Source organism: Aspergillus nidulans, chromosome II (assembly GCF_000011425.1).
Source record: "Aspergillus nidulans FGSC A4 chromosome II".
NCBI classification, from domain to species: domain Eukaryota; kingdom Fungi; phylum Ascomycota; class Eurotiomycetes; order Eurotiales; family Aspergillaceae; genus Aspergillus; species Aspergillus nidulans.
Window position 1 is genome coordinate 405,540 of NC_066258.1, and position 27,841 is coordinate 433,380.

Here is a 27,841-nt window from a genome sequence, read left to right on the forward strand (position 1 = left end):
TCTCTAGTCTTGCTGTAACCACAACAAGGTTTTAATAACTAACTTACCCGGTTTTTGCTTTTACGTAAGCGCCTGACTAGCTATCTTTCTGTACATAAATAAAGCCTTCTAGAAAGGTAACATAATCCTGGTTGATGTGAAATTGCCCCATACCATGTACCACGTAGCGTGCATATTCTGGTCACGTGGTCGCTGCCTCTATCTTCTGCCTCTTGTCCTGATCAGTTCTTCCCCCTCAATTTTCTTCTACGTATAGCACGTTATATGGGAAAAGCATCTATGAACGTGCCCTTAGACGCACTTGTTTTCCCCATATTCAGCTTCAAAGTAAAGAGGCTAAACGCGGGAGTAGACCCACTATCATACACTATCAACACAAGCCAAGATCAATCAAGCCTCACCCAAGATCTCATAATTATACAAAAAGACCGTTAATAGGATTCCATTCCATTTATTTACTCATATACGACTTCGCATCAAATTTTCATGCGTCAGCTTGTCGGATAAACTATATCACGCACCCGATTTATCTTCCCTTGTCAGCATGCGGGGGCTGGGACGGCTCTATACAACACAATTCCAGCCCTCTTAATTCCTTTCTTAATCCTACCATATCTTGTATGACGGCACAATACTGAATGTTATTCCAGCCCGTTCCCATCAGAATGGCTCTCTCAACCTACACGTTGCGGTCACCGCTGCTAAGCATTTTGGTGTTCCTCAGCCTCAAACTCACGTCAGCAGCTTCGCTGGGAACATACAATGTCGACCCCGACTCGGTCTCCATCTCCGGCTTTTCTAGCGGCGGCTTTATGACTGCTCAGCTTGGAATCGCCTACTCTGATGTATTCAAAGTCGGCTTCGGTGTCTTTGCCGGCGGACCCTTTGACTGTGCAAGGAATCAGCCGGTACATCCTTTGCCTAGCGTGTCCGCAGATTGCAGTGACTAAAGCCAGCATAGAAGATCACATGCATGAACAACAACACCCCTTCCATCGAGATTCCAATGGAGAACATCCGCCTCTGGGATGGGAAGCAAATTGACAAAATCACCAATCTAAAGTCGCGCAAGGTCTACCTGCAGGTTGGGGAGCGCGATGAGATCATCGGCCCGAACGTCCTCTCCCAGCTAAGGAATCAACTGTCGAGCTTCCTTACTGAGGAATATACCATGTATGTTGTTTCGCGCGGTGCTGCACACACGTTCCCTGCTGCTTTCGATAGCCTTGGGAATAATGAATGCGACGTCTCGAAACCTCCGTTTATCAGCGATTGCGGATATGACGGCGCCGGTGAGGTGTTGGGATGGCTGTATGGACGCGACTCTCTGAAGCCAAGAAATTCTGGGCAGCTAAAAGGAACCCTCGTCGAATATGAGCAGACGGGGAAGTTCGGTGCCGGTGCGCGGGGCATCGCTATGGGCGAGAGAGGGTATCTCTATGTCCCCGACAGCTGCAGAGATGGGTCGGGTTCGACGACGTGCAAACTCCATGTTGCTCTTCACGGATGCTGTCAGAGTTATGACCTTATCGGGAAGCACTTCGTGGAGAACACGGGCTATAATCAGTGGGCCGGTAGGCGTTCTCTTCCCAGTTGCGCGGAAGAACCACTACCCTCTTAAGGCATGGATTGACTGATCGCATGATCTGATTAGATACGAACGACATCATCGTCCTCTACCCGCAGACGGCCGTCGATAAATCGTCGCACACCATCTGGGGCGGCGATTTGGAAGCGAATACCCTTTCCTGCTGGGACTGGATCGGGATGTATGGAGACGATGCCGATCAGAAGGGTGGTATGTTGAATTCTTCCGCGTTCCGTATGCCGTCGTGCTGACTGGGGCGACCAGGGGTGCAGATGGAGGCCATTGTGAACCAGGTCAAGCGTATTGTCAGTGGGTTTGCAGATGACCGCGCTGATGCCGGCGCAGAAGCCGAGACAATATCCGCACCGAGTTCTGGTTATCCTGATCGGGAGCTGTAGGAGGGAGTGGCTGCTCGCGACAATAGAACCACACATATCCAACATTTGACTCAAATCTGAAGAAATTAAGATACAGCACAAGGACTTTTATTTTATTTTCATTTTATTTTTATACCTTATTTTACTTATTTTGAATGTACTGCTGACCCCGTCCGTGTAATGACTGCTCGCCCTCAATACCGCATTCCTGGCTCCGGCTCCCAGACACGACGCACACCCAGCAACATCGGCATCATAACTGACTGCTGAAATTTAACTCTCAGTCTCCCCATCTCAGCTGGCCGGGTTCCTTCACATCTGCCCGGAAGGAAGGAGTAGATACTCACGAGACTGTATAACCCTCCCCCTACAAGAGCTTGAGCGGTAGCATGCAAGACGAAGGAAGCCTCAATGAGCATTACGGTGAATATGCTGGTCCCTATAAGCAAAGGCTATGTACAACTCAGAAATTCTCCGTTCAGCTTTTATGAGCTGAAGTGACCGACCGTATCTACCTGAAACAGCAGTCTCAATCTCGTAATTCCCACCATTAGAGCGCCAAAATCTACCTCACGGGCACGGGCAATACTATCTGCTTTTCGATAGTGGACGTACTGTTTCAGTCTCATAGGAAGCGTCTTGACATACGAAGAGACAGGCATAGCTGAATCCGTCAATTCCGCTCACTGATGAGTCCGCGCCCAATATATTTGCCATACCTTTCAAAAGAGCATGGTGGATTTGGCAAGAACTTATGCTGACCTAATTTTTTTTCTTGAAAACACGCTTGATGGACTTTTCTGGGTTGTTAGCATGCACGGCGAAGGAACTTACAACAGGGTAAGATTCTACTCAAGGCGAAGACTCGGAGACTCGGGGTGGCGCTTGCTTAATTTTTTCTTTTCATCTTTTCTTTTCTTGTCTTCTTTTCATTTTTTCTTTTCTTTTTTTTTTTTTTTTTTTTTCTCTTTTTTGCGACACTGCTGCAGATCACCCACAGCTTGCGAGCGCAGTCAAGCAACTGCGGACCGGACGGGCTTATGCACTTCTAGGCTCCAGCCAAAATGCTTGGATGAGTTTGCATAATGGGTGATTGGTACCGAGTTCCCACATTCCCGCTTGGGCTGCGCCTTGGCTGGTTCTATTAGCGGTTGGCTGCTGGCTTGATCCGCCACTGGGTCCAGAATGACGAGTTTGAGCTGACCTGGATCTTGGCATGCATTCACATCTGAGAATTCAGGTTTGTGGCAACCTGCACATTCGACTGCAATATAGGTCTACGGAGTAAAAGCGGATCGTGGGCGTGGGGTCTAGTACGCGCGTGGTCGATAGAAGATTCTGGCCGTACTGCTGTCTGCTATACTGCTGTGCTGCTAGTGCGGGAGCCCGGGTTATGATCGATTGACTACACCGATCGAGCGAGCAAGCCTGCTCTATGGGAACCGGGACCGCCTGGTTTCTATCTTGATCCATTGATCTTCAGAACTGCATATATGAAGTTTTACCAGGTGATGATTTCTACTTCTCTTACGAGAGGGGTATACACGATGCACGATCGTGGCCCCTCCCCCGGCCAGCGGTCCAGTCTTTGCCTGAAAAGGACTCAGTAGTTTGCTCCACCATTACTCTTAGGTAATGGGGATCAAGATGGGCTGAAACTGTGAGCCACCCTGGTCCTTGGAATCTTGGGAAGACTACGGGAGTATCCGGGCGCAGCGTAGGTCGGGGTTTGAGATTTCTGCAAGTGTTCGGCATTAAGTACAGCGGGCATGGATTCGTATCTGAAGCTCAGGAAGGTCTTGAAGCGGGAAGAAACAGTTCCGCTCGTGCGTGATCTGCTGGAATATTATGATCAGTAGTAAGCTGCAGATTGCATGGACGATCGAACTGAGTAAGATGAGAAGAGGTCCTGACTCTCTCAAACAAGACAGGTTTAATGTTTGAGCAGTGAGAGAAGCGATCTTGCGTCCTCTTCTGCAGCCTGGCAGTGTCGGGTTTGTGGGTAGTAGTGTTCTTTCTGACCATAGAGAGGTTCAAGGGTATGAGTAAATATGCGTAAACTGGATAATGCTCTGCAGTCTATGACGAGCTGAATGGAGCAGAGTAGTAACAGTATCCCGTAGTAAAACAAGTGGGATATGTGCTTGTGAGTTTGCCGCCTGCAAACGGTCTACATACTTTCGTGATTGGCCCTTAAGAACACGCTCCATTGAGTCTCGATCGTAAATCGAGACGCCAGGGCGTGGGGAGTCTCAGACTGTCAATGGAGACTGCAAGCGTGAGGATCTAGTTACTCTCGCCCGAGAGATCAACAGGACAGTCCGCACCATGACGACAATGCCCCATCATAGCTATTCAGAATACTCCATAATCTCACTAGCATCAGGCCAGCTCCTAATGGAGTGTGACAATAGAGTGAATTGAGTGAAGATCAAGCCTAAGAGTGAGAATGGCCTCCGCCATGTGACTGAAGATGGATAATCGATGGGAAGCCATTAAATCATATAGAAAAAATAATATTGAAAAGAAATGAACAAACAAAAGAGCCACTGGATTTGCCGCAGGTTTTGCATAACCCCAACATACCGGTTGTGGATATACTTACCGAGCCATCGGGGAGTCGCCGCCTCTTATTGCTGCGTGACCGGTACCAGATCGCCAATTCGCCAGGCTATCAATGCACTTGAAGAGCGAGGGTCTACCTCAGAAGTCTATTCGGACAGCATTTACATTAGATATGTACATCGATGCAACATCAATATCATCGTGCAGCTCGCTCCTCGCATTAAGATCCAGATCGGGAAATCTAGGAACGCCGCGACGGGCTGGCAATGATGAAATCCAAATGCCGCGCAATACGCTCTAGGCGCTGAAGCCTGCGAGTCCACCTGCCAAGCCTTAAATTCAGGAACACAGTTTTTGCTCCTGACGATTGTTATTGAGAGAGGGCAGTCGTGGTGGAGCCGGATCGTCGCCGAACCGGCGATACGGCCAACTCTGGCTTGGTCTAGCTCAACGGACGATAATACCGTTACAGTGCCAAGTTTGCATGCTCTATTCTATGCCTCTTATCGCGATAACAATACGAAGTTTCAGTGCCGAGGTCAGTAGAGTGTGATCTGAGAGCACATGCTGAAAAGATAACGGGACATCTGCTTCTGGATTTACCCCAAGCTGGGGCCCAAGTTGGAGAGGGGAAAGAGCAGAGGAGAGAGTATAAGAGAATAAAGGAAAAGAGAATACGTCTCTCTACTTCTGCCCAGTATAACCCCAGAGATGGGTACGGGATGCCGGAGTATCTAAACGATAACATGGCTCCGATCACTCGCTTGGAGCAATTATTATCCGAATCATCGCTCGCTGCTTCAACCGCGATAGGAAAAAGCAGCTCAGCTTTCTTCTTTTCATCTTATCAACTGGGTCCAGTGGGTAGGGTTGCAGTGGGTTGGGTGGGCAGCTAGTGAGCGGACAGAGTGCCAGTTAGGGTTTCTGCATCCAGCCTTGTGACGACGATCAGTGGATCGGCCGGGCTTGAAGCCACGGATTAGGGCCGACAGTGGGCACAAGGATTTTATGAATGATTTATGAAGAAACCCGCCGAACTCCGAGCGGATTCCGAAGGAACTTTCCGAAGGATCTGAATGGCGATAACGAAAAGCACCACTGCATTTCTGGTGTCTGCATGAACATGTGAAGGCCCGGCCATCAGAGTGGTTTGGGGGCCCAGGTATCTCCATCCACTAGGTCTTCTCGCCCGCATCCATAGTAAGGTTAGGTTGACGGGGCACTATGCGCTACAAGGACTAGCTTGTATTATAGCGCATTAGCAGTACTAGGCTAGTGACGATAAGTCGGGAGGACTAGTACTTCGTAGAGCAGTGATGGAACTCAGGAGAATATTGCGACACCGACACCGACACCAACGGCAGTAGTTTGATCTCATTCTGCATCTCTGCGCCGTAGAATTTTCCGCAAACTATTGATCTGTCAAAGTGTCAAAAATCAACAAAAATTTCTTTTTTGCCAAATCCGGCCAATTCGGTATGGAAGGTGTCATATTCCGTATACTCTGTAAGCATCTTGGCAGCCAGCAGGGCTGCTGCCCTCAGCCCAATGGGCTGGGGCAACTGTAGCATGCAGGCAGGCGCTTTCTAGACTTTCCGAAAGGACCAGCTATGCGAGAGCAGGCCAATGCCATTGGCTGCTGATTCGTCATCGTGAAGTCGGTCGACTGGTCAAGCACCGATGAAACCAGGCAAAGCCCGCCGCGATTCTCGCGAAAGCTCTGAGAGGCGCATCAGACGAGGCCACTGCCAAGCCCGCCGGATGTGGAAAGTGATAGAGATTGCAGGACTGATGACGAGGCCGGCCGAGATCTGAGAGTCAAGAGGGTCTGAGGCCCTCAGACCCTGGTGGCGAGGACCCTGCTGCATGGTCAACCACCAATCTGAGATCTCAGGCCACGTTTCGTTCTTTTTTCTGGTACCGAGGCCATGTGAGGTTGGCTGGAACTTGAATTCATTGTACTTGAATGACGTGATGTGGTGTTGACAGTCGGTCAATTACCACCCCACTCGCTGGCTTCTCTCCCCTTCGAGACCCGGATCGCTCCAGGTCTCGAAGAATTTCCTAATGCAGCGGCTGTTTCGGGAAGCCGAGCAGCGCTTGTGCCTGGCCCAGTGCCCACTGCCACTGCCGAATAACCCTGCGCCAGATACGTGTCGGGCACGATATCGGCGGTGATCAGCTCGATCTGCGCTTCGAGAACTAGACTGGAGCCTGACAAATGGACTACGTTTCTCGAATCTCGTGGGAAATTGTCCAGACTGATCAGCGCTCCTTATCCTTTTGATAGGGGCGGCAAGGGGAAAAAGGGACTGTTATCTCTTGTGACGAATGGCACGGTTACTATGGCGCTCATCGACCGCATCGACTGTCTCGCTTGGCCAGCTCGACGGGAACTGTCGGGCCCTGGCAGTGAAGCGCATGGCGAATGCCATGTTGTGCAACAGAGCACGGCTTCCGTATAAGCTTCAGCCTCTTAGAGGCGTTCGTGCCAGGTTGCCAGCCCTAACATCCAATTTTTGAGTCGAAGAACCCTCAGGGCAGCCCCCACCGATCCCTAACGGTGGGGACCGTCCGTTAAGGCACTCTCCTGCTGATCGTCCACTTTCTACCGTCCGCACCGTCGATCTTTTGTAAATAGTTTGTCACACGGCCCCACTGCATCCCGGGCTGCGATTGCGATTGAGACTGAAACGGAGCTGGTCTACTCTGTTCGGAGGGCCACGCCGTGGCACGGCGGCGTTCGATCTTCTGGCATGAACTATTTATTAAGCTGCGGTATCGCAAACAATAGCCTCTGCCCTCGCAGTCGCCAGTTCCAGCCAGCTCTTTTGTTCCAATCCAGCCCAGCCTGAACAGGTGGAAGGACGGAATAATGTTGCAGGACGAATTGCGCAGCCTGCGCTGTGAAGCTTCTGCCTCTGGCCTAGGGGCCAGGGGCCTGGAGAGACTGGACTGCTTGCTCAGTGACCATGACGGTCCTGATACACGCACAGAGCCATGGCTGGCCATGGATCTCTTGCGCTGCTATCAGGACATCTGGCTCAGTCTGCCAGAGCATGCCCGAGACGGACGAGACACAGCCATCAACACGACCCTGCAGCGTATCCAGCACCGCATGAAGCACCGAACATCACCCCTTCCAGACCTGCTCCTCAACGATCCCCATCGACCGGCCCTCATCGACCCAGCTTCCAACCAGGAACTCTCATACGCACGACTACGGTCCTTCATCAAAGACTTCGAGCTCGGCCTGCCGTTCCCAGCTCACGGTAGGCCCAGGGTTGCCGTCATGCTGCCCAACGGACCCATCCTTGCCCTAGCCGTCCTTGCCATTGCGAACCGGTACACGATGATCCCCATGGCGCGGACTATTGCCCCAGAGCAGCTGAGGGCGGACGTGGAGGCTGTCGATGCAGATGCCATCCTCATGCTCGAAGCTGATGTGGAGAAGGTCCAGCTAGATCAGAAATTGCCCGTCTTCGTTGTCAACCCGCAGCCTGACTTGACGTTCACCGTGACTTCCACAGACCCTACATTTGTCCCAGCAAAGACTACCTTCAGCGACGACCCTGATGATGCGGCGGTCCTCTTGTTCACGAGTGGAACGAGCGGGAAGAAGAAGCTGGTCCCGATCACCGCATACAACCTCTTTGCCAGTGCCGTCTTTACCATGGACAGTGTAGCGCTCGACGGCACCTCACGCTGTGCTAACATGATGCCTCTTCACCATGTGTATGTCTCCCTTCTCGCATTGCGGTGCCATCGATAGACTGACTCCAACAGCGGCGGTATGATCCGCTCCCTCTACGCCCCAATGCTTGCAGGCGGCGCCACCATCTGCTGCGCCTCCTTTGACCCCAGTCTTTTCTGGGATCTGGTTGAAACCTGGAAGCCAACTTGGTACTACGCCACGCCAACCATGCACCAGATGATTCTTGCCGAGTCCGAGCACCGCCCGGACGCTCTTCGACAGAGCCTGATCCGGTTTATCATCAACGCCGGCGGTGGTCTCCCTGCTACTCTGGCCGTGCAACTGCGAGAGGTCTTCCAGTGCACAGTCCTGCCCAGTTACGGTATGACCGAGTGTGCCCCCATCGTGGCTCCACCGACAGACTACAAGCTTGAGCGCGAGGGGACATCCGGCCGACCTGTTGGTCCCGACGTTGCTATTCTCGACGGCGCCGGTAAGCATGCGCCTACCGGTGTGACTGGCCGGATCTGCGTACGTGGATTCCCTGTATTCCCAGGATACCTGACCGAGCAAGGCGTTATCAACAAGGATGCCTTTGATGAGAACGGTTGGTTTGATACCGGTGACTTGGGTCACCTCGACCAGGACAGATTCCTTTATATCACAGGACGAAGCAAGGAGGTTATCAATCGTGGTGGAGAGATTATCTCGCCTATCGAAGTTGAAAACGGCATTCTCTCTGCGGCCCGCGATCCCTCTTCCATTCTTTACGGGCGTGTCACCGAGGCACTTGCCTTCTCAACGCCACACGATGTCCTCCAGGAAGCCGTCGGTGCGGTCATAGTCACACCCCCCGGCAAAGCGCGACCTGATCTGAGGCAGCTCCATGAGGCACTGGGTGAAAGGCTTCTGCAGCCAAAGTGGCCCGCCCTCTTGGTGTACATGGACGAGGGAGTGCCGAAGTCGAACAACAAGCTGCAGCGGATCCGGTTGAGTCAGAGATTAGGGCTTCAGACCCTGACTGACTCCGTTCCCGTCGCTGAGAGACACTTTGAAGCGAAGTGCCCTCCCCAGGGCACGCCCTTGAGCGTCTCAATCCCTCATACGAGCTGCATGATCGACGGGCAGCAGGCCCTAACCCATATCGCACAGGCCTCTGGCAACTCCGAGATCGTGATGCGCCACAACCCCGTTGACGGGTTCCCCCAGGCCATTTTCTTCAACTCAGAGTCTCATCCTGCAACGACTGTGGCCGAGCTAGCACGGTCCCTCCGCCAGAGTGTCCACGGCTACCTCATCCCCAGCAGCATTAAATCCCTCCCTGGCCCCATTCCCACTGACCACAATGGCTACGTCGACGAAAAAGCCGTCGACGAGGCCCTGCGCGCTCTCACCGCATCTGCTGACTCGAACTCTACCGAATACCGCGTCCGCGAGCTCTTCGCCCAAGCCCTTAATCAGGTCGTCGACGAAGTCACCGCAGATACAGACTTCTTTGCCGCTGGCGGCGACAGTCTTTCGGCGGGCAAGCTCATCTCCACACTACGTCGTGAGTTCGGTATCCGTCTATCTGGCGACGTCCTGTTTCTCCATCCCACTGTTGGCCATATCACAGAGATCGTGGACGAAGCCTGCGCGAAGAAATCACCTGAGGCGGCTATCAACCCCGATGATCTCCCCGGCTGCAAGAAGACGCACAGCTCGACAAATCCCATCGTCTTGATGCTGCAGCTCGTGCCTATGTTGATTTTCTACCCCATGCGTGTCGGACTGCAGTGGACGATCTTCGTGTTTCTCATGGGCGAGACGGCGCGACGCTTCCCGCCTGATGACAAGCTCATGGGCCGTTTGCTCCACATCGTTCTAATCGGATTAGCCTCTCGATTGGCGATTGGGTTCATTGCGCCGACGTTTGCCATCTTCTTTAAGTGGCTTATGATGGGCCGCTACCGGCCTGGTCTCTATCCCATGTGGGGATCGTATCATATGCGCTGGTGGTTGACGCAGAAGGCGCTGAAGATCAGTGGAAAGGTATGCCCCTTCGGCTCTACAACATCAGGACAGGCACTAATTCAGGTTTAGGGAGTCTACAACTACTTCGATTTCTCCCGCATCCTCTACTACCGGCTTCTTGGCTGCCGTATCGGCCGCAACGTTACTATCCACCAGTCCGCCTCGCTCGGTGAATACGACCTTATTCGCCTTGAGGATAACGTCGTGCTGGAGAACTGCATCGTTCGTCCGTTCGCGGTGGAACGAAACACCTCCATGCTCCTGCAGCCCATCACCATTGGCTCTGGTTCACAGATCGGTCTTCGCACCGTTGTCGCGCCCGGCTCCAACCTCCCCCCGAACACATACCTCGGTCCCAACTCCTCCAGCTGGGAGATCGACAGCGCAGACGAGTCAAACAAGGATCTCAACTCGGCGAACATCCCAGGCCCGCATTGGCTCTTGTCTTTGCTCCTTGTCGAGCCGCTGGGCCTGATCGCGGGCTTCGCGTACAGATTACCCTGGCTTGCTGGACTTATCCCAATTGTCCTACACTACCCGCTTCATGGATACGATATGCTTCGAGTCATCATCTTCTGGTTCACAACACCGAGTCGGATTGGCTGGCATATCCTGGCGAGAATCTACTATGCCGTTGTGGGCCCGATCATCTGGTTCATTGCCATCCTGATCATCAAGGCGATCCTCGATCTGACCTGTGGCCGTGCCCAGACGGGCCCTGTCTCGAAGATGTCGACCCGCCAGAAAATCAGACAGGCTGCGCTCTTCAAGGTCCTCCCTGGTGGAAGCCTTGGTCCGCTCACCCGACTCATCGGCAAACACTACGAGCTTGTCTCCGTAGCCATCCGGCTGCTCGGTGGCCGTGTTGGAAAGCGCATCTACTGGCCGTCCGTGGGACCCGGTATCCAGGACTTTGATCTCGTTGAGGTCGGCAACGATGTTGTCTTTGGCTCGCGGTCGTACCTGGTCACCAGTGACGGCAGTGGCAGAGAGCGCGTCAGGATCTCTGACGGCGCAATGCTTGGTGACCGAGCTGTTGTCCTCCCCGGCGTGACGATTGGCGAGATGGCCATGGTTGGATCTGGCTCTCTGCTCCGACGAAACGGCTTCTACCCACCAGACACCGTGTGGACCGGCAGCAAGAACGGAAACGCGATCCAGTTCCCTTCCATAGGCTCGAACCAGAACGTCCAGACGCACTCGGAGAAGCCCAAGATGTCAACGCCCTCTTCCTCCTCAGGATCGGCCTCCAACTCCGGCACCTCGACGCCTGTACCGTTCGACGAGAAGACCCTCACTTCAGTGAGGACACGCGCCGCGGGCGAACACCGCAGAGACACGACTCGCCCCTTCGGCCGCGCCTTCTACCAAGGCTTCGCCAACTTCTTCGTCATCCCCATCCCTGGAATCGTCTTGTACTCGACTTTTATGGTGGTCATCAGCACTGTCTGGCGTCTCATGGGCGTGCTGTCCGGCCTCCTCGTCCTCGCGCATGCCTTGAGACAGGAATACCGCGCCTTTGACCGCGAATGGTGGCAGCCTTTTTCCGTCTATGGCCTCTTCACGGCCGTTGTCGCGGCAGTCACTTTCGCGCAGACCATCATCGGTGTCGCCGTTGTCATCACCACGAAATGGGCTGTCATGGGCCGCCGCACAGAGGGCCAGTATCACTGGGACAAATGCAGTTATAACCAGCGCTGGCAGTTCTACCTGACCGTGGAAACGCTCATCAAAGACATGTACCGCGGCATCGGTGTGTTGCCAATGCTCTCTGGAACGGCCTACCTGAACATCTACTACCGACTCATGGGCGCAACCATCGGAAAAGACTGTGCGCTGCTAGCCAACGGAGACCCCAACATCCTCCTCACGGAGCCGGACATGGTCACCCTTGGCGATCGGGTTGCCGTCGACGATGCCTCGCTGGTCTGCCACTTAAACACCCGTGGCGAATTCGAGCTCCACCCCCTTGTTGTCGGCGATCGAAGTATCCTGCGCACCGGGTCCAGGCTCATGTCCGGGTCTTCAATGGGCAAGGACGCCTGTTTGCTGGAGCATACGCTTGTCTTGTCAGGAGACTGCGTCGACGATGCCGTCACCATGCAGGGATGGCCTGCAGAGCCATTTGAGAAGCCGCGTGTTGTTGGCTTCTAATATCTAATAAACCGCTTTAATGAAGGATGCTGAGCTTGTTACATGTTATTTAGATATAGAATTTGTACATAGTGATAGACATGAGAAACGAGTCATCAAACATCGTCCTATTTTGAATGGTATAGTCCGCAAGCAGTACTATTCACACAGCTAAGCCTGCCAGTGTAGCTACTATAGAAAGGACGGAATCCCCCAATTCAGCTATAGAGGGCGCGTAACAAGCATAAAGAAGCCGTGAACCTCACCTATCCACTTAGTCTGAGAACGCCTTCAACTCGTCCATTTGTTCTTGTCCTTAACCCTAAGACCTGCTCAAGTTCTGCCCATCAATATCCCTTGCAACCTCAACCCCTACACTACGCACGAGAACCTGACAAACGTCTAGCGCATCTGAATCCTGCAGATCCCAGGTAAGACAACTTCTGGGTATAGAAGGCAAGCTGGTCTTGATTACCAGCAGCCAGGATATACGGAACGCTCCTTGACCTGAGTAAAATGCCAACCAACGAGAACGCCCTTCAAGGACCATGCCGTGGCTCGCTCGTTTGCTTCCTCCCAATTGCTTCAGTATTGGCTGCTATCTCAGCCAAACTGGCCAGTCAATTATATCCACTACCTCTGGCACTTCGAAGACATTCTCGTCTTCATGGATGCTCTGAACCAGATACTGTTGGCTTGGAAGGGGACTGTCGGATGTAGCTAAGGTAGAGACTCACCAAATCCAGCATGAAAGGAACCCGTTTGAGGAAGGTCTTCAACAAACCGAATCACGCCCTAGACACGGTCCAACGAGTGCAGCATGCTCGAACGCAATAAAGGTGGTCGAGATAGAGATCTAGCCAGCTGACCTGTTCACGCCAGGCTGTCGAGTATACAAATCTAATCTTCACCAGTTTTGTCCCAGGCGGACAAAGAAACCGAGTATGGCCTACCACTTGTCTGCCAGGAAGTGAAATCTGTCGAGTTTCTGTCGAGCAGCATACCTATCCGATGGTGAAGAGCTGAAGCTGCCGCAGGTGCCGGATGTCAGCATATTTCCTACGGATACGACATTATCATCCATCACATCAGCGCGCATATTCAGCTCTTATATTGCAAGTTCTTTAATGTTCTCCCCCTTCCCATCGCCAGCTCCTGTCCTCTCCAGGATTTCAAGCAACTTCTCCGCCGTCAAATGGTCCGAGACATTCTCCATCCGATGCTCAAATACACACTTCCCATTCCTAATCACCCACTCACCCCCATTCTGATCCCACCGTCCCCCTCTAAGGCCCTTCCAACCCCTCCCCCATACCTGGCGCAGAGTCATACCCAGTGCTTTCCAGAAGCCAACTTGCGCGTAAACCGGCGGGTGCATGATATTCGTCAGCGTGCGCTTCATGTGCAGTTTCTCATACAATTTGCCGTCGGGGTCGGTGTACACAGGGAACTGGGCGATGTCTCCCGTTGTTTCACTGACGTATGGGACGATGAGTGAGGGATCGCCGCACCCGATTATCATCAGTTGGATTGGCCCGCCAGTTTTCGAGATTGTCTGGAGGACGGAGTCCGTAAGATGGTGCGAGACCGTACGGACATAGTCTTGGTCATAGATGCAGAAGAAGTGGCGGACTAGGTGGCCGCATATTTCATCAGTCTCATTCTACTGGGAGGGGGTAAAAAGAGAGCCAAACGCACTGAATATTATAACTGTCGTGATCTCACCCTTCTCGAGGATCAGGTCCCCGAAACGTACTGGGTTGCCGGAGGCGGATTGCAGCTCGAGGTTGTATGCGTCGCGCAGATCGGAGGCGCCGGAGAGGATCTCTGGGGATCTGGTGATGGTACCGGGCATGGCTAGCATGTAAATAATTTATATGAATATTTCGATCTAAATCTCTAGCCATCTTGATGGACACACCTGTCCTTTATATAGGATCTGTTTTAGATCAACTGGCTAGAACCTTCATGAGCCGCTTCCTGCTGCTCTGGCGTACTCGGTGATGGAACGAACTCTATACAGAAGCCGTTCCATGGCTCTCACGGCCCTCAAAAATCACATTGATGTCATTGTCATATAAACGGAAAATGTGCTTCTCTGACAATCAGTCCTAATGTTCGAACAGCAGCCTAGATTTCGTTGGCGTTCGTAACCCTAACACCCTTGATAGCTCCATAATGATCCAACTCCAATGCGCCTAACCCACAAGGTAAGTACCGCCTATCAACCCTAGGTAGCCTTCGATGTAGCACGACCAAGACTCATACCCACTTCCACATCTACCGCAATAGCACGCTTGCTCGGTTCGACTAGGTCCTCATCGAACTGGATCCGTCCCTTCTGAAAGGCGACGATGATGCTCGAGCCGCCAAACTGAAAGATGCCTAGTTCATCGCCTTTCTTGATTTCCGCACCGGGTTTCTGCCATTTCTCGTGGATCCTACCGTCGTCAGCATCCTTCATCAAGAGTGTATATCTAGATGATAGAGCAGGGCAGGATTAGGGCAGGAAACATACTCAACAGTGCCCACTTGGCTAGCCCCAATAGCAACAAAGAGCACCTCGCCGAACTCCTCCGTCTCAATGACCACATAGTCCCTTGCATTCCGCGTCAGAATATCGACGCCGCTCCGGATAGCCAGCGGATCAACCTCATAGTAATCCCCCGGCATACTGCGAAAGACCTTGATCTTCCCTGAAACCGGACTATGGTAGCGATGGTAATCCTGCGGGGAAAGACGGAAACTCGCAACGGGGCCGTCTCCGAACTGCGGACCCAATTTACGATCCATGACGAGGTTCGTGATAGAGAAGTCCTCCCCCTTGATCCAGATCTTCTTGCTCTCGGCGACGTGCTCGTAGACCACGACGCGCGAGTCCGCGACGCACACTGCAGAGGACGGGTTCTCTGCCTCGAATATGGGCCGCGTTCCGGGCTTGTGATGACGGACGAAGAACTCTTCGAATGAGCGAAAGGCTGCCGGGTCGGAGGGCTCGAACTCGTCCATGTTGATGTGGAAGAAGGAGATGAATTCTCGGATGCGTTTGGCCGAGGCTGGGGCTGCTTCTTGCTTCCCTGCTCAAACAAACTCTATTAGCTACTCCCTGTTCTTTCCGTTTCAGCCTTTGGGATTGAGTACCCTCTTTGATCGCGCTGTTATGCATATATAGTCTCATCGCGTGCGTCGTATCGAGCCATGTTGTCAGCGGGTTGAAGAGGAGGAGGAGTTTGAGTTTCTTCCAGAGAGGCTGCTGTTCGCGCATATATTTTCCGGTCTGCTCCACTGTTAAAGATCATTACAAACTGACTATATTCTTTCCACTCACCTTGCGGTCGATGGTGAGCCAGCCGACTTCGCGGTTCTGGATCTATTCATCATCTTAGCTGCTTCTCTTGGATAAGTGAATTGCGCGTACCAGCTTGGCCCAGCCGAGAAGCCAGTCTACCGCGGCATGAACTAATCCGATTATGCCCATAATGTTTGTCTTTGCTTGCTACGTGCAGAGAGTTTAGTTTTTGCTAAGGTCTGGGAGTTTTCTATATCTTTATTGTACGATACTTGTGTGACGTCACTATTACAAAAATGTGAGGCCATACGATCTGATATATCATTGATACGTGCGGATGAGGGAATATAGTCCAATGATTTTTTACAACCAGTGTCAAGCGCCATATAGGCGTAGGCTTGGAATATAATGTACACGAACATAAATTTGCCATACGATTAACGCCAACCCAAAGACACCCATTACACCGTATACAAGAGTAGTCTATTCATTGCCCATCATGCTACACAAGTCAGCATTCATTTCATAACCCAGTAGTTTGAGAATAAATCATACCTATTAAGCGCTCCCTTCGCAGTCTCCCACCCAGGCAAAGTCCCAGCGCCACCGGGCTTCCCAGTCATGAAGCTTGCATCACTATGATCCGACGATTTGGGCACCGTCCCGCCGGACTCCTCAATATCTTGCCGATACCGCTGCTCCCCGGCCATCTTCTGTTCCTTAAGGGAAGACAGTTCACCATTCAAGCTGGAGATCTTGCCGCTGTGGGACTCGCCGGAGGTACTGGAGAGGCGGTTGCTCTGCGGATTATCACACATTAGTGCTTCATCTTGGTAAAGGATAGGTGTTGTATGCATACGACTCCTTCAAGACCACCCTTTAGAAGGCCGGAATCACCCCATCCGGCACCGCCACCAGAGTTGTTTGCGGGCGTAGGATGGGCGCTTGCACCGCCGCGGGTGGAGGTGGTTGGCTGGTTGTCCGAAGAGGACATACCTTTTCCTTGGAGAGAGGACATTGTGCTAATTTGTGATAAGATATGGATATGAATTAGATTGATATGGCAGTAGAGAAGTAAGATATTTTAGTGGATTTGAGATGTCGAGGGTGCAGTGCCTCTATATAGAATGCCGGTCCGATGAAGTCATGATAGTGTCAGGTCGAACGCCACCAGAGCACGACTGGCCTGGGCCTGCCGGTGATCCGTGATAAATCCCCACGCGAACGTGAACGTTTGTTTCGTGAAGCGCATGTCATTCCAGTGTAACTGTGTTTGTATTAGGGCACGGGCTTTGATGCGGTAGTTTGGAAGTAGAGGTATCAGGCACGACGAACACCATCGTAACACGAGTGTCCTCTTGTGCTCCGTATGCCACGTCAATTTAAATTGGGGATAACTCACCCAAGCGATTTTCAGGATTAGGCGTTGGTGCTCTTGATCGATTCAGCCTGTGCCGTCACTGCCCAAAACCGGATGCATGGCCCTCAGCACCGGCTGACCGCAACAGCCTAGGTTGTCAGCTACTAGGTACTTGAAGTGTGCTTGTAATGTGTTTTGGAGAAATAAGATAGTCTGGCCGCAGAAATATGACTATTTGCAATGACACTTTCACCCAGTGAGTTGGTACTGAATAGACTCGATTCTGGAATAACCTACCTGAGTAATTGTGAATATAAACTACCATTACCTCATGGTAATCGATAACTAGATGGAGTTAGAAGTCTCACTGCTCTTCTGTGAAGTCTACCGGATAAAAATTCGTTGCTGGAGCCATTAGTGGACAATCCAATCTCAATAACCTTTCTAGTATGCGTGTGGCTAGGCACAGGGGCCGCCTGTGAATATAAGGGAGTCTTGGATCTCATCATCTATTTGAGTAACATTGCATAAAGAAGTGAGCATTACCTCTGTACCGAGCCCAGCCTCTCTGCTCTTCATTCCAGGACATCGAGGATTATACCGAGAACTTTTGATCAGTGTACGGGGACTTATCAGCATACTATCAGGGCCCAACCTAGGTAATGACATGCACCATTCTACGTGAAGGTCTGATTCACAGCTCTTTGACCTGCTCTTGCTCCCCGAGAAACCCGCGGTCAATGCTCACTTAGATACTAGTCTCTTTGTGAAGCATAAAGAACTTTTTCAAGCCATCCATCTCATTTTTTTGACCCAGCTCTATCCCCAAAGAGGCCAACAATGCCCTTCGAGCTGACTTCAAGCTGTTTCTCCGGTGTCTGCCACGGATTTATTAATATAAATACTCATTCCCGGCCCCATGGTCAGCCATGCTACGCAATGCTCGATCGTGAACCCCCAACGCGACCTAAGCTCGCCTCCAGTCTCAAGATTCTCCCTCATCGCTAGCAAATACTGGTTAATTGCGGCATGTTCTGCCATTCGTGCGGTAGCAATTCCGGGTTCATTCCGAACCCTCCTCCATCACGAAGCACCCGAATCCCTACTTTCGTGCTCTGGCCGCTGCAGAAGACAAAAGAGACGTGGTACAGATCACCCCTCCACCACTCTGCGTTCGGTGGGGGTCAGGCAAGAAAATCTAAATATAATGGGATTTGTAAAAGGTGCGAGATGCCGTCGTCTCTTAAAGTGGGCGCGGAGGTGCAAATCCAGCACCTGAACCAGGCTAAAGCCTCGTCGGGCTCAGGGTCGGCTTTCGGTTCAAGTGAAGATAGGGCTTATACAGAAGGCGCGGGCGTGAAAAGGCTTGCTGTTGCGAATCCTGATCCCCCTTCGCCTTCGTCTTCTTCTTCTCTTTCTTCCTTTGGTAGAAGTCGACCTCGAAGTCGATGCCGAGTGCATAAACAGACCCGGCAACCTATAGATTCCCTGATGACAGGTGCGTTTAGGACGAGACAGGTTCCAAATTTGTACTCGGGTCCAAATTTGCCCTCTGGTGTTCGCTCTCAGTCTCAGAGTTCGACGAGCAGACTCGGTGCGTCGTCGACTGCATCTTCAGGACAAGCGAGAAGCCCACGGAATTCTCCTGAAAGGAATAGATCACCATTAGCCCAATCAGCAGTCGCCGAATCGATAGACCCTCGTCTTTATAATCGGGTGTTTAAATCTACAGCTGCCTCTACACGTGTTCAGGAATGCTCGGAGGCTCTAGCGAGGTCCAAACCGTTGTTCCACCCGCGAAACTCTCCTCATCCTCAAGAGGGCGATGTTAGTGACGACCTCTATAGTTTGCGGAGCATCCTCGAAGATAAGCCAGCGCCAGCCTCATCCGCATCCTCACCTTCAGCCCGAAGCCCAAGCCCGAGCCCACAAGCCGCATCCGGGCCGCAGCGCGAACACAAGCCCCAAGCTCAAGCCCCTTCAACTGCGTATACTAGCATGCCACTGCCGACAAAGGACACTGCTGGTAGAAAAATCGTGATCTACCTCTCAAACCATGGGCCCGGTCCGAAAATCATCCCGCAAAAGGATGGAGTCTTCATTCGAACAAAGTACGCTGTAGAGATCGCCAGCGTCCAGTTTGGTTCTGGCTCTTATACTGACACTCGCCCCTGTTCTAACGCCCCGGCGTCGACGTTTGTGTCAAGCCTCAGGGCCGCTGCCGGTGCTACTAACAGTAGTAGTAGCTTTAGTGAGATATCAAGCAGTCGAAGCTCAACCTCCACCCTGAGTGCTAGTATTGAATCAGATTGCACAGCTACCAACGAAATCGCCGGCCTTGATATTTCAAAAGTGAAGCCGGCTTACTTTTATGGGGTCCTGAGGGCTGGGACACATGCAATGCAGAGGTCGGCGTCGAGAGAGTCGGACTCGGCGCAAAGGAGAAGGAGGAGGAAGAGGAGAGTCAAAGCGACAGAGTCAGATAGGAGTTGATAGGGGGTATGTAGGTATATAGACAATATGCCACCTTGATCCAGTAGCCTAAGCCATAGCTAGTTATAAATTTGATCCGATATCCCCTTGCTTGTCCTCCCTATCGTAATGTGAGCCTCGCTTGATAATTTGGTAGTCAAGGCTACCTCGCAACATACCCTGCAGCCGTGATTTACACTTCGAAGAATACAAAGAGCTCTAAGTGTTATGTAGATATGCCGTAAAGTCTATGAGTCCCCTTGGCAGTGCTCATTGACATCCTTTTGGCAAATTTAAATATTACTCGAGCATAGCAAGTATACCATAACAAGTATAAATACTCCGCCTCCTGTACACCATCTTCCATCGCCTCCTTCCGGGAACAAGAAGGAATTGGCTTCTTGGTCGGTGATACCGGCGGGCAGGGGACCCAGTCTCGGATGCTCCGTACGCTCTTCAGTGCATTGTTTTCGCAGGATCGTGGTCCTTTATTGGCTTCTAGCCTCTGAGACACCATGCTCATCCTTCTACATTCCGAGTCCGCTCATGCGAAGTCTCACAGTCTGCGGCTAGGAGAAAAAATGCCGATACGAACGACATGATTGGAGTGGTAGTTGCTCAGATCCATTTGTGCTGCTGAGTTGATGGAGTCAGCCACAAATCTAGTGGCTTAGAGATCCCTAGAGACTTAGAATGCCTTGAGCGTGTACGATCGCGTCGGATAATAATTAATGGGAATTCCGTAAAAAATTGCTTTTTGTTTCATTGCAGTCTTTGTCCTATACTGCGCATCATCGTCGGTTAGTATGTACAGAGTAGTATGCGATATAGTCTACTCTCACCGTCTGCCCTGTACCTGACCAGAGTCGAGTCCAAGCATGGATTGACGCGAAGCAGATAACGAAGCCATCTCCACAATGACAGAATTCGTCGTTCAAAATCAAGCGAAGCGCTTCTAGAACCAGCGGATGCGGAGAGACGATCAGGACAAGCTTGAGCTGGTGAAGTCATCGCTCTCAGACCAATGACGCCATAATGCTATCACGCCCCACCAAACTTGGAGACAGCAAGTCTATATAACTTCCTTCGTCCAGGAACTCGACCACTTCTATCCATCATCAATCAATCTATCAATCGAACACGTCTTCTTTTAGATACAAATCAATTCAGGTACGATTTATTCAGTTTCGTTTCCGTTTCTGCTCTAACCGGAAGGCAGTACCACAACCAAACCAGCATAACACCTCTATACTAAACACCACATATAACATCATGCCTCGCGGAGTCGAATACGCTCAGGACAACCAAGTGTCCGACAACACCTTCGAAGCCGGTGACACGAAGGTTCACGGCACAAACCCCGACAACGACCACATGAACCGCGTCGACCGCACAGCGCCCATGCCTGAGGTGACCGGCTCCTCGGAACCGTACAGTGGACAGCCCCATTACAGTAACCTGCATGGCAGCGGCAAGGGTGGACACGAGCCTAAGACACTGGGCGAGAACAAGGGGGTCGGTGCCCAGGGTGTTTAAACGGTTATGAATAGGATTATGAGATTTGGACTAGTTGGGCCAGGCGCCTAACTTCCAAACACATATAATTTTTTTCTCGCACCTTCCTGTCGGCCGCCATTGAGTGGAGGGCTGATATTGGAGTTTATGCATTATATAAATATATGATTGAAACGAAGTTAAGAACTTCTGCATCCGAGGAAACCTGTTTCAATCCGATTTGTAGGATATATTGACACGAAATAGTAAAAAATATATAATCTATGGACGCATGGAAGGACAATAATTAATATATACAGTCGCTGAAAGGCGCACACATGGTGATGATTATAGGTACAATATCAGTGCTGGCCCTGTCCCTTGGCCTCATTTTGAGACTGGGGTGAGCCTTGCCTTGAGGATCTTTCAGGGGACTCTTGAGCTGGCGCTTCTGTCGTCTTCTTGTCGACCAGTTCCAACAAACGTTCGCCCAAATCTCCGAACCCGTCTATCTTGCTAAGTTTGGCTTGAAAGTACTCCGCGTCGCGGTGCAGCCTACACAAATCAGTATAACTTTCGACAAATGTGCTGGAACGGTGTATACCTCTGCTTTCCAACTTCCGTCTTGATTTGAGCCTCGTCAAACGCCCGGGTCCACTGGTCTCGATAACTCTTGAAGACCGGGTCCATGATCATTATGACTGTCATTTCCGGCAGATGTTTGCTCAGTACTCGGTGTAACGTGCCCGTCTCCTTCGTAAGGGTCTCCATGTACGGACTAACACCCGCGGGCCGGGAGCTGGAATCCCAGTCGATTTGCCGCATCGCGTTGACATGTATGGACGATCGAGATCCCATGATATCCACAAGCTTTTCATGGATGCCGGACTGATGTTCCTGGTACAACCGCTTCACCTTGTCGAAATCAGCCATCAAGGAAGCAGGCGGTGAATGTCGACGGACAAATTCCCTAATGTAGGGGACCAGCGCGATGATAAAACTCAATGCCTGCGAAGACAACGCAAGATGTTTCGTTGTGATGTTCTTGAGACCAGCGCTCCTGGTAGCCCCCGCACCTAGGATTAGCTGCGATGACCGCGAGTTGAATAATTTTAGTGATTCTAGAAGACCAGACGAGATGTCTGGTATCATGTTGGGTATGTTTGCCATCAAGAACTGATACTCTTCGATGCTTCTCATCATCGCCAGTGCTGAGTCTGAGAGAATATACTTTTGCTCATCGATCACGGCAGACCGTGTCTTCTCCTTCTCCTTGGAGCCATTGACTGCAGGAGAATGTGGTGGCTTCTGCTCCTTGGCAACCCAAATCTTAGAGACGTCAATCCAGGTGTCAACGTCTTTTGTGCTCGCACTTAAAATACGGTCAAGAACCTCTGACTCGGATTCTCCAAAGTCTTTTGCGTCCCACCGATCAGCGTCCATTACCTGTACGATCCGATGCCGTTGCTCGTTACCGAACCGGTTGATGAAGTCGCGGATCTGGTTTCCAACAACGGTCTTAAAGGCAGTTCCACCCCGACCAGAAATAGCCTCGCATTCGTCTGCAAAGAGGCGGTTCAGGATAAAGTACTTGACAAAATCTTCCTTGCAGAGATTGGCCGTCTGCTCGGATCGGACCTTCAGCACTTTGGTCGCCTGAGACTGCGCGATGTCGACCGCCTGACCGAGCAGACTGGACATGTCCAAGACTTGTAGGATCTCATCTTGAGCTGCATGCGGTATATCCCGCGGGCCGGCATTTCCGACAGGCGACTTAGGACTTTGAAGACTTCCCAGTCCACTGGCTATGTCAAGGAGGACTTTGACTTGGACACTTAGCCGTCGTAAAGATTCGCTAACACCAGTGTACACTTGCGCAAGCATGTTGTATGCATCTTCGGCATCCATAGCCCGGAGGTTACGGGCAAGAATGGACGACTTCTCCTGCGAGCTAAGCTGATGAGATCTGTGAGTAGAAACCGACACCATGGACTCGTTATCGTCGTCATTGCTGCTCGGCATATGTCTGCGAATCAAACTCTTCATTTCACGCAGGATAGCTGTTTTGAATGCCGTCGCAGCCGTTGTGGTATGATGCACGCGAGCTAGGCCAGTGAGATGCAGGCGTAGCTGATATCGAAAATCTTCGCCAACACACATGTATGCTGGCGGCTCGTTAATACTAGAGCGGTGACCCCCACGTTGCCGTGAAAACGAATAGCCCCATCTCTGTACAGTTGCAGTCAATGGAGCACTATCAACATGACGCCTCAGATCGCCGAGGAGTTCGTTCAAGAAACGATTCTCATAGCCCGTGCCAATCTGATATCTCAGACGGTCAAGCTCGTTTGATGCACCCTCTAATGCTTTGAGTCTTCGTAAATCAAGAGTTCTCCGTTGTTCGCCCTCTGCCTGATCAGGAGTATAGTCTCCGGCCATCAGTTTCTCGACCTTTTCGAGGCCATCGGCTGCTTCTTCGATATTTCCGTCTTCGGCCAGCTCCTCACATCGGGTGACGGACTCGACCACGTCTCGAAGCTGGGCAACTGCATCAGCAAGCATGCGGACATTCTCCCTTCGGCGACGTAGGTTAACTATCTTCAATCCTCCCAATGCCATTTCTCGGTCGATCTTTTGAAGGTCTTTCCGCAGGACTTGGATTCGCCGGACAGAATCAGCAGCCTCAGCATGCAATTCCCGTAGCGAACCAAGGGCCGTGAAGAAGGATTTGGACGCGGTCGAGATTGAGGATATTAGGTGTATCTCTACAGTATCCATGTACCATGACAATTTCTCCTGTAGTATTGCATTCGTCGCTAGCGCCTTTCTCCCAGTTGGCGCAGGCTCAACTATATCCATTTTGTTGTCTTTGCTCGGCGCCTTAGGAGGTGTGACAACCTCTGATCTCTCTGACACTACATCGAAGGTGCGCGGATTTTCAAGACGGAAATCATCCTCAAAGTAAACGGAAGGAATAGTCGATAAAGGCGTGACAGCAGGCGTACGACCACGGTTCGACGACTTCCTTTTGCCTGCGGCGTACGGAGAAGTTGAACGAGAACTGGTCGATACTCCAGATAGCCGGCGTTCAAGATTCCTCGGGCTCAGAGAGTCCTGTCCGTCAGACCTTGGTGACGTCTGACCTCCCCGCGCTAGCTGTGCATCCTGCTCATTGTTCTCCTTTGCTTCCTGAAAGACCTCGTACAACGAGCCCACTTGGGTCAGGTATGGTTCAAATGCTTTTCGATCGATGTGTGGGATGTTCGTCAGTGGAACAGGAGGGATATCGCGAGTGCTCGGAGGTTTGTATCCGCCAGATGCAGCTGAAGAATGAGGGACAAGGCCGGTGCGGACGATAGGAGGTTGAAGAAGCGTGGAAATGGCTATCCAGTCAGTATGGTACAGTCATCTAGCATATCCCACGTACCATTCTGGCCTGATTCTGCTATCGCTCCATGTCGACTAGAAGGATCAAGCACTCCGCCAATGCTCACAATCGAACTGGCCGTGGACCCTCTCCTCAGGGGGTATCGCTGGGACGAGCCGCGGGGGGATTCAATTTGGTTGAACGAGTACTGGGACAAGGAAGGAGTCGATGCGCCTGATGCTAAGCTGTCAATCGACTTCCGGGGACTCGCGGACATCTCGCCGTCAAACTGGCGACTCAACAGCCACCTAGCTCATTCACTTCACCTCAGCATGACAAGCGCAGCTAGACCGTCGTCTAAGCCGAACGCAGAGCCGCCGATAAGAGGCAGCCAATTGCTTAATTTCAGCAGAACTACAGGCAGCAGGATAGTCGATCAGCAGAGTCTCAGGTCACTGATATCCGCCAACTGTCAAAGCGATAATCGGCTGCTGGCTGAGCGTGGACGCTGCGTAGCTGGCCCCGATTGGGTAAAGCGCAGTAACCCCGGCCAAACGCTAGTCCGCTTTCCATTTGTCGGCAAAATTGATGTTCCGAGGTCGGTACCTGAAAATATACCTTATATGTCAGGCATAAACCACTTAACGCGTGAGACACACGCGACGTGTTCTCGTGTCTTGTCAATTTCTGGAAATTCATTTTGCTACCTCCTCCCTGATTACACTCTACACCCGACATTCTCTCCACCACTCCGCACTGTCATCAGTATGGACAGACGTACACCCTACACGCTGAGCGTGCTCGCTCCCAGCACTGACGGCGCCGATGAATCTCGCACACAAATTCAATCCAAGCTTAGGGAGTTTGTTCTAGAGTTCCAGCTGGACAATGCCTTCATCTACCGGTATGCGGAAAAGATTCGACGAGCCCATTGCAATGCTAACCAGGTTCAGGGATCAATTACGCCAAAATGTTCTCGTCAAACATTATTACTGCGACATCGATATTGCCCACCTGATTTCCTACAACGAAGAGTTGGCCCACAAGCTCACCACCGAACCTGCAGATATTATCCCTCTGGTAAGTAGCCCTCCCTTGGCTGAGTGGCGAAGACTTACTGACATATGATAACTTAGTTTGAGGCAGCTCTGCAGCAATGTACTCAGCGAATTGTCTATCCCTCGCAACGAGATATCGTGCTTCCAACCCACCAACTTCTGCTCCACTCTTCAGCCACTCACATCTCCATTCGCGACCTGAATGCAACGAATATCTCCCACCTTGTCCGTATCCCAGGTATCGTAATCGGTGCCTCAACAATATCCTCCAAAGCAACGACCGTCCACATTCGCTGCAAATCTTGCGATCACGCTGAGAATATCCGGGTCGAGGGTGGTTTCTCCGGCCTTACACTTCCAAGGCGGTGCGGTCGTGAGCGCCAACCCGGTGAAGAGCCCGACACCCAGTGCCCCCTTGACCCATACGTTGTTGCCCACGAAAAGTCCCAGTTTGTGGATCAGCAAGTGCTCAAGCTCCAAGAAGCCCCGGATCAAGTTCCAGTAGGTGAACTGCCACGTCATGTGCTTATATCCGCCGATCGATATCTTGCCAACAGGGTTGTACCCGGCTCCCGCTGCACGGTGATGGGTATCTTCTCCATCTATCAAAAGGGAGGGAAGAAGGACGGTGCTGTAGCCATTCGAAACCCCTATCTGCGCGCGGTCGGTATCACAACAGATCTCGACCATACCGCTAAGGGAAGTTATATCTTTTCAGAAGAAGAGGAGCAGGAGTTCCTTGAGCTTAGCCGACGCCCCGACCTATACGAAGCTCTTGCGAGAAGCATTGCCCCCTCAATATACGGAAACCTGGACATCAAGAAGGCTATCGTATGTCTGCTCATGGGAGGGTCAAAGAAGATTCTTCCCGACGGCATGAAGCTTCGTGGAGATATCAACGTTCTTCTCCTTGGTGACCCTGGTACTGCCAAATCTCAACTGCTGAAGTTCACGGAAAAAGTTTCACCAATCGCCATCTACACCTCCGGTAAGGGTTCGTCCGCTGCTGGTCTTACGGCATCCGTGCAACGGGACCCGGCCACACGTGAATTCTATCTGGAGGGAGGTGCCATGGTTCTTGCAGACGGTGGTGTTGTCTGCATCGATGAGTTCGACAAGATGCGAGATGAAGACCGAGTAGCCATTCACGAAGCCATGGAACAGCAGACGATCTCCATCGCCAAAGCCGGTATCACCACCATCCTCAACTCTAGGACATCTGTCTTAGCTGCAGCCAACCCCATCTTCGGCCGATACGACGACCTCAAGACTCCCGGTGAAAATATCGACTTCCAAACCACCATTCTCTCCCGTTTCGATATGATTTTCGTCGTCCGCGACGATCATGAACGCAGCCGGGATGAGAACATCGCCCGTCACGTCATGGGAGTGCACATGGGTGGCCGAGGCATGGAGGAGCAGGTCGAGGCAGAGATTCCCCTAGAGAAAATGAAACGATACATTAGCTACTGTCGCAGCCGCTGCGCACCCCGTCTTTCACCCGAAGCGGCAGAAAAACTCTCGTCTCATTTCGTTTCGATCCGAAAGCAGGTCCACCGCGCCGAGCTCGACGCCAACGCCCGCTCCTCTATCCCCATAACTGTTCGTCAACTGGAAGCCATTGTCCGTATCACCGAGTCGCTGGCCAAGCTAAGTCTGCAGCCTATAGCAACTGAAGCCCACGTTGATGAAGCTATTCGCCTCTTCCTCGCATCAACAATGGACGCCATCACACAGGGTGAGGGCCAGGGCAGCAGAGAGATGATGGAGGAGGTTTCTAAGATCGAAGACGAACTGAAGCGCCGTCTTCCTATCGGATGGAGCACCAGTCTTGCAACTCTGCGCCGCGAGTTTGTCGACGGCAGAGGATACACCGAGCAAGCGCTGAACAGGGCGGTGATTGTGTTGCAGCGCAGGGGGACGATTCAGATTCGATCTGGAGGGTCACAGGTATACCGGCAGGGTGTATAGGCTTCTCTTGGGTTTATAGTTAATTGTATGTTTCTATACAGCATCGGAACGATACTTTGGTTTACGCACAGCGGGGTTAAGGGTCTGGCGTTGGTTGATTTCGATGATATCAGATACTTGATGATAGATAATTCATGACATGAAATCGCACTTTGCAGGCTCATAAGCTGACAACATATCCTAATAACAAAATAAACTAAACAATAATATTGCAGTCCTTTATAAAGATCCGAGCAAAGTCATTGATTTCCGTTTCAAAGAGGTAGTATGTGGTTCCATAATATATTTAAGCATTGTCTGGCATAGCACCATTTGAAGCGATGGAAGAGTTTTTGGATATGCCAATGCTTCGATAGACCTAGCAGACTGAGAGCATCCACTTTCATGGTAGCCTACAGGTTGCGTTTATGCTGAAAAGAAATTGTCCCACCCCGCGTTATCATACCGTCTATATCCGCCT

The 27,841-nt window shown here is 51.7% G+C and overlaps 8 protein-coding genes across 8 annotated transcripts, besides 3 other annotated features; 4 read left to right on the forward strand and 4 right to left on the reverse strand.

The window, feature by feature from the left end:
* Positions 1 to 5,499: part of a sequence feature (contig 1.136 1..31127(1)) that runs on past the window's edge.
* Positions 666 to 1,986, forward strand: ANIA_07987 (putative polyhydroxybutyrate depolymerase; the record flags this gene model as incomplete). The annotated part of the gene is made up of 4 exons (XM_676164.1): positions 666 to 908; positions 962 to 1,574; positions 1,655 to 1,798; positions 1,853 to 1,986. 4 exons carry the CDS (start codon positions 666 to 668, stop codon positions 1,984 to 1,986), a joined length of 1,134 nt encoding a protein of 377 aa, XP_681256.1.
* Positions 5,500 to 9,282: a sequence feature (contig 1.232 1219..5001(1)).
* Positions 9,283 to 27,841: part of a sequence feature (contig 1.137 611..32282(1)) that runs on past the window's edge.
* Positions 13,479 to 14,225, reverse strand: ANIA_07988 (peroxiredoxin-like family protein; the record flags this gene model as incomplete). The annotated part of the gene is made up of 2 exons (XM_676165.1): positions 13,479 to 14,002; positions 14,069 to 14,225. The coding sequence occupies 2 exons, from the start codon at positions 14,223 to 14,225 to the stop codon at positions 13,479 to 13,481; spliced, it is 681 nt and encodes a 226-aa protein (XP_681257.1).
* Positions 14,403 to 15,848, reverse strand: ANIA_07989 (putative phosphatidylserine decarboxylase; the record flags this gene model as incomplete). Its single annotated transcript, XM_050611181.1, has 5 exons — positions 14,403 to 14,847; positions 14,889 to 15,447; positions 15,512 to 15,647; positions 15,699 to 15,740; positions 15,789 to 15,848. 5 exons carry the CDS (start codon positions 15,846 to 15,848, stop codon positions 14,601 to 14,603), a joined length of 1,044 nt encoding a protein of 347 aa, XP_050467232.1. The 3' UTR covers positions 14,403 to 14,600.
* Positions 16,074 to 16,715, reverse strand: ANIA_07990 (uncharacterized protein). The gene is made up of 3 exons (XM_676167.2): positions 16,519 to 16,715; positions 16,215 to 16,459; positions 16,074 to 16,161 (listed from the first exon to the last, which is right to left on the reverse strand). Exons 1-3 carry the CDS (start codon positions 16,675 to 16,677, stop codon positions 16,143 to 16,145), a joined length of 423 nt encoding a protein of 140 aa, XP_681259.1. The 5' UTR covers positions 16,678 to 16,715; the 3' UTR covers positions 16,074 to 16,142.
* ANIA_07991 (uncharacterized protein) lies at positions 18,250 to 19,512 on the forward strand (the record flags this gene model as incomplete). Its single annotated transcript, XM_676168.1, has 3 exons — positions 18,250 to 18,445; positions 18,528 to 18,613; positions 18,772 to 19,512. The coding sequence occupies 3 exons, from the start codon at positions 18,250 to 18,252 to the stop codon at positions 19,510 to 19,512; spliced, it is 1,023 nt and encodes a 340-aa protein (XP_681260.1).
* Positions 20,621 to 21,276, forward strand: ANIA_07992 (uncharacterized protein). The gene is made up of 2 exons (XM_676169.2): positions 20,621 to 20,661; positions 20,711 to 21,276. The coding sequence occupies exon 2, from the start codon at positions 20,764 to 20,766 to the stop codon at positions 21,025 to 21,027; it is 264 nt and encodes an 87-aa protein (XP_681261.1). The 5' UTR covers positions 20,621 to 20,661; positions 20,711 to 20,763; the 3' UTR covers positions 21,028 to 21,276.
* Positions 21,348 to 24,629, reverse strand: ANIA_07993 (vacuolar protein sorting-associated protein 54; the record flags this gene model as incomplete). Its single annotated transcript, XM_676170.1, has 3 exons — positions 21,348 to 21,540; positions 21,590 to 24,368; positions 24,413 to 24,629. 3 exons carry the CDS (start codon positions 24,627 to 24,629, stop codon positions 21,348 to 21,350), a joined length of 3,189 nt encoding a protein of 1,062 aa, XP_681262.1.
* On the forward strand, positions 25,120 to 27,461 carry ANIA_07994 (MCM DNA helicase complex subunit MCM5; the record flags this gene model as incomplete). The annotated part of the gene is made up of 4 exons (XM_676171.1): positions 25,120 to 25,256; positions 25,306 to 25,432; positions 25,489 to 27,360; positions 27,423 to 27,461. The coding sequence occupies 4 exons, from the start codon at positions 25,120 to 25,122 to the stop codon at positions 27,459 to 27,461; spliced, it is 2,175 nt and encodes a 724-aa protein (XP_681263.1).

What these genes read in the sequence shown, in the direction of transcription:
- ANIA_07990 (XM_676167.2), bottom strand. Translation starts at nt 16,677, where the DNA reads ATGTCCTCTCTCCAAGGAAAAGGTATGTCCTCTTCGGACAACCAGCCA. An exon ending in AGGGTGGTCTTGAAGGAGTC is followed by an intron (nt 16,460 to 16,518) that starts GTATGCATACAA and finishes GATAATCCGCAG; the next exon opens with AGCAACCGCCTCTCCAGTAC.
- ANIA_07992 (XM_676169.2), top strand. Translation starts at nt 20,764, where the DNA reads ATGCCTCGCGGAGTCGAATACGCTCAGGACAACCAAGTGTCCGACAAC.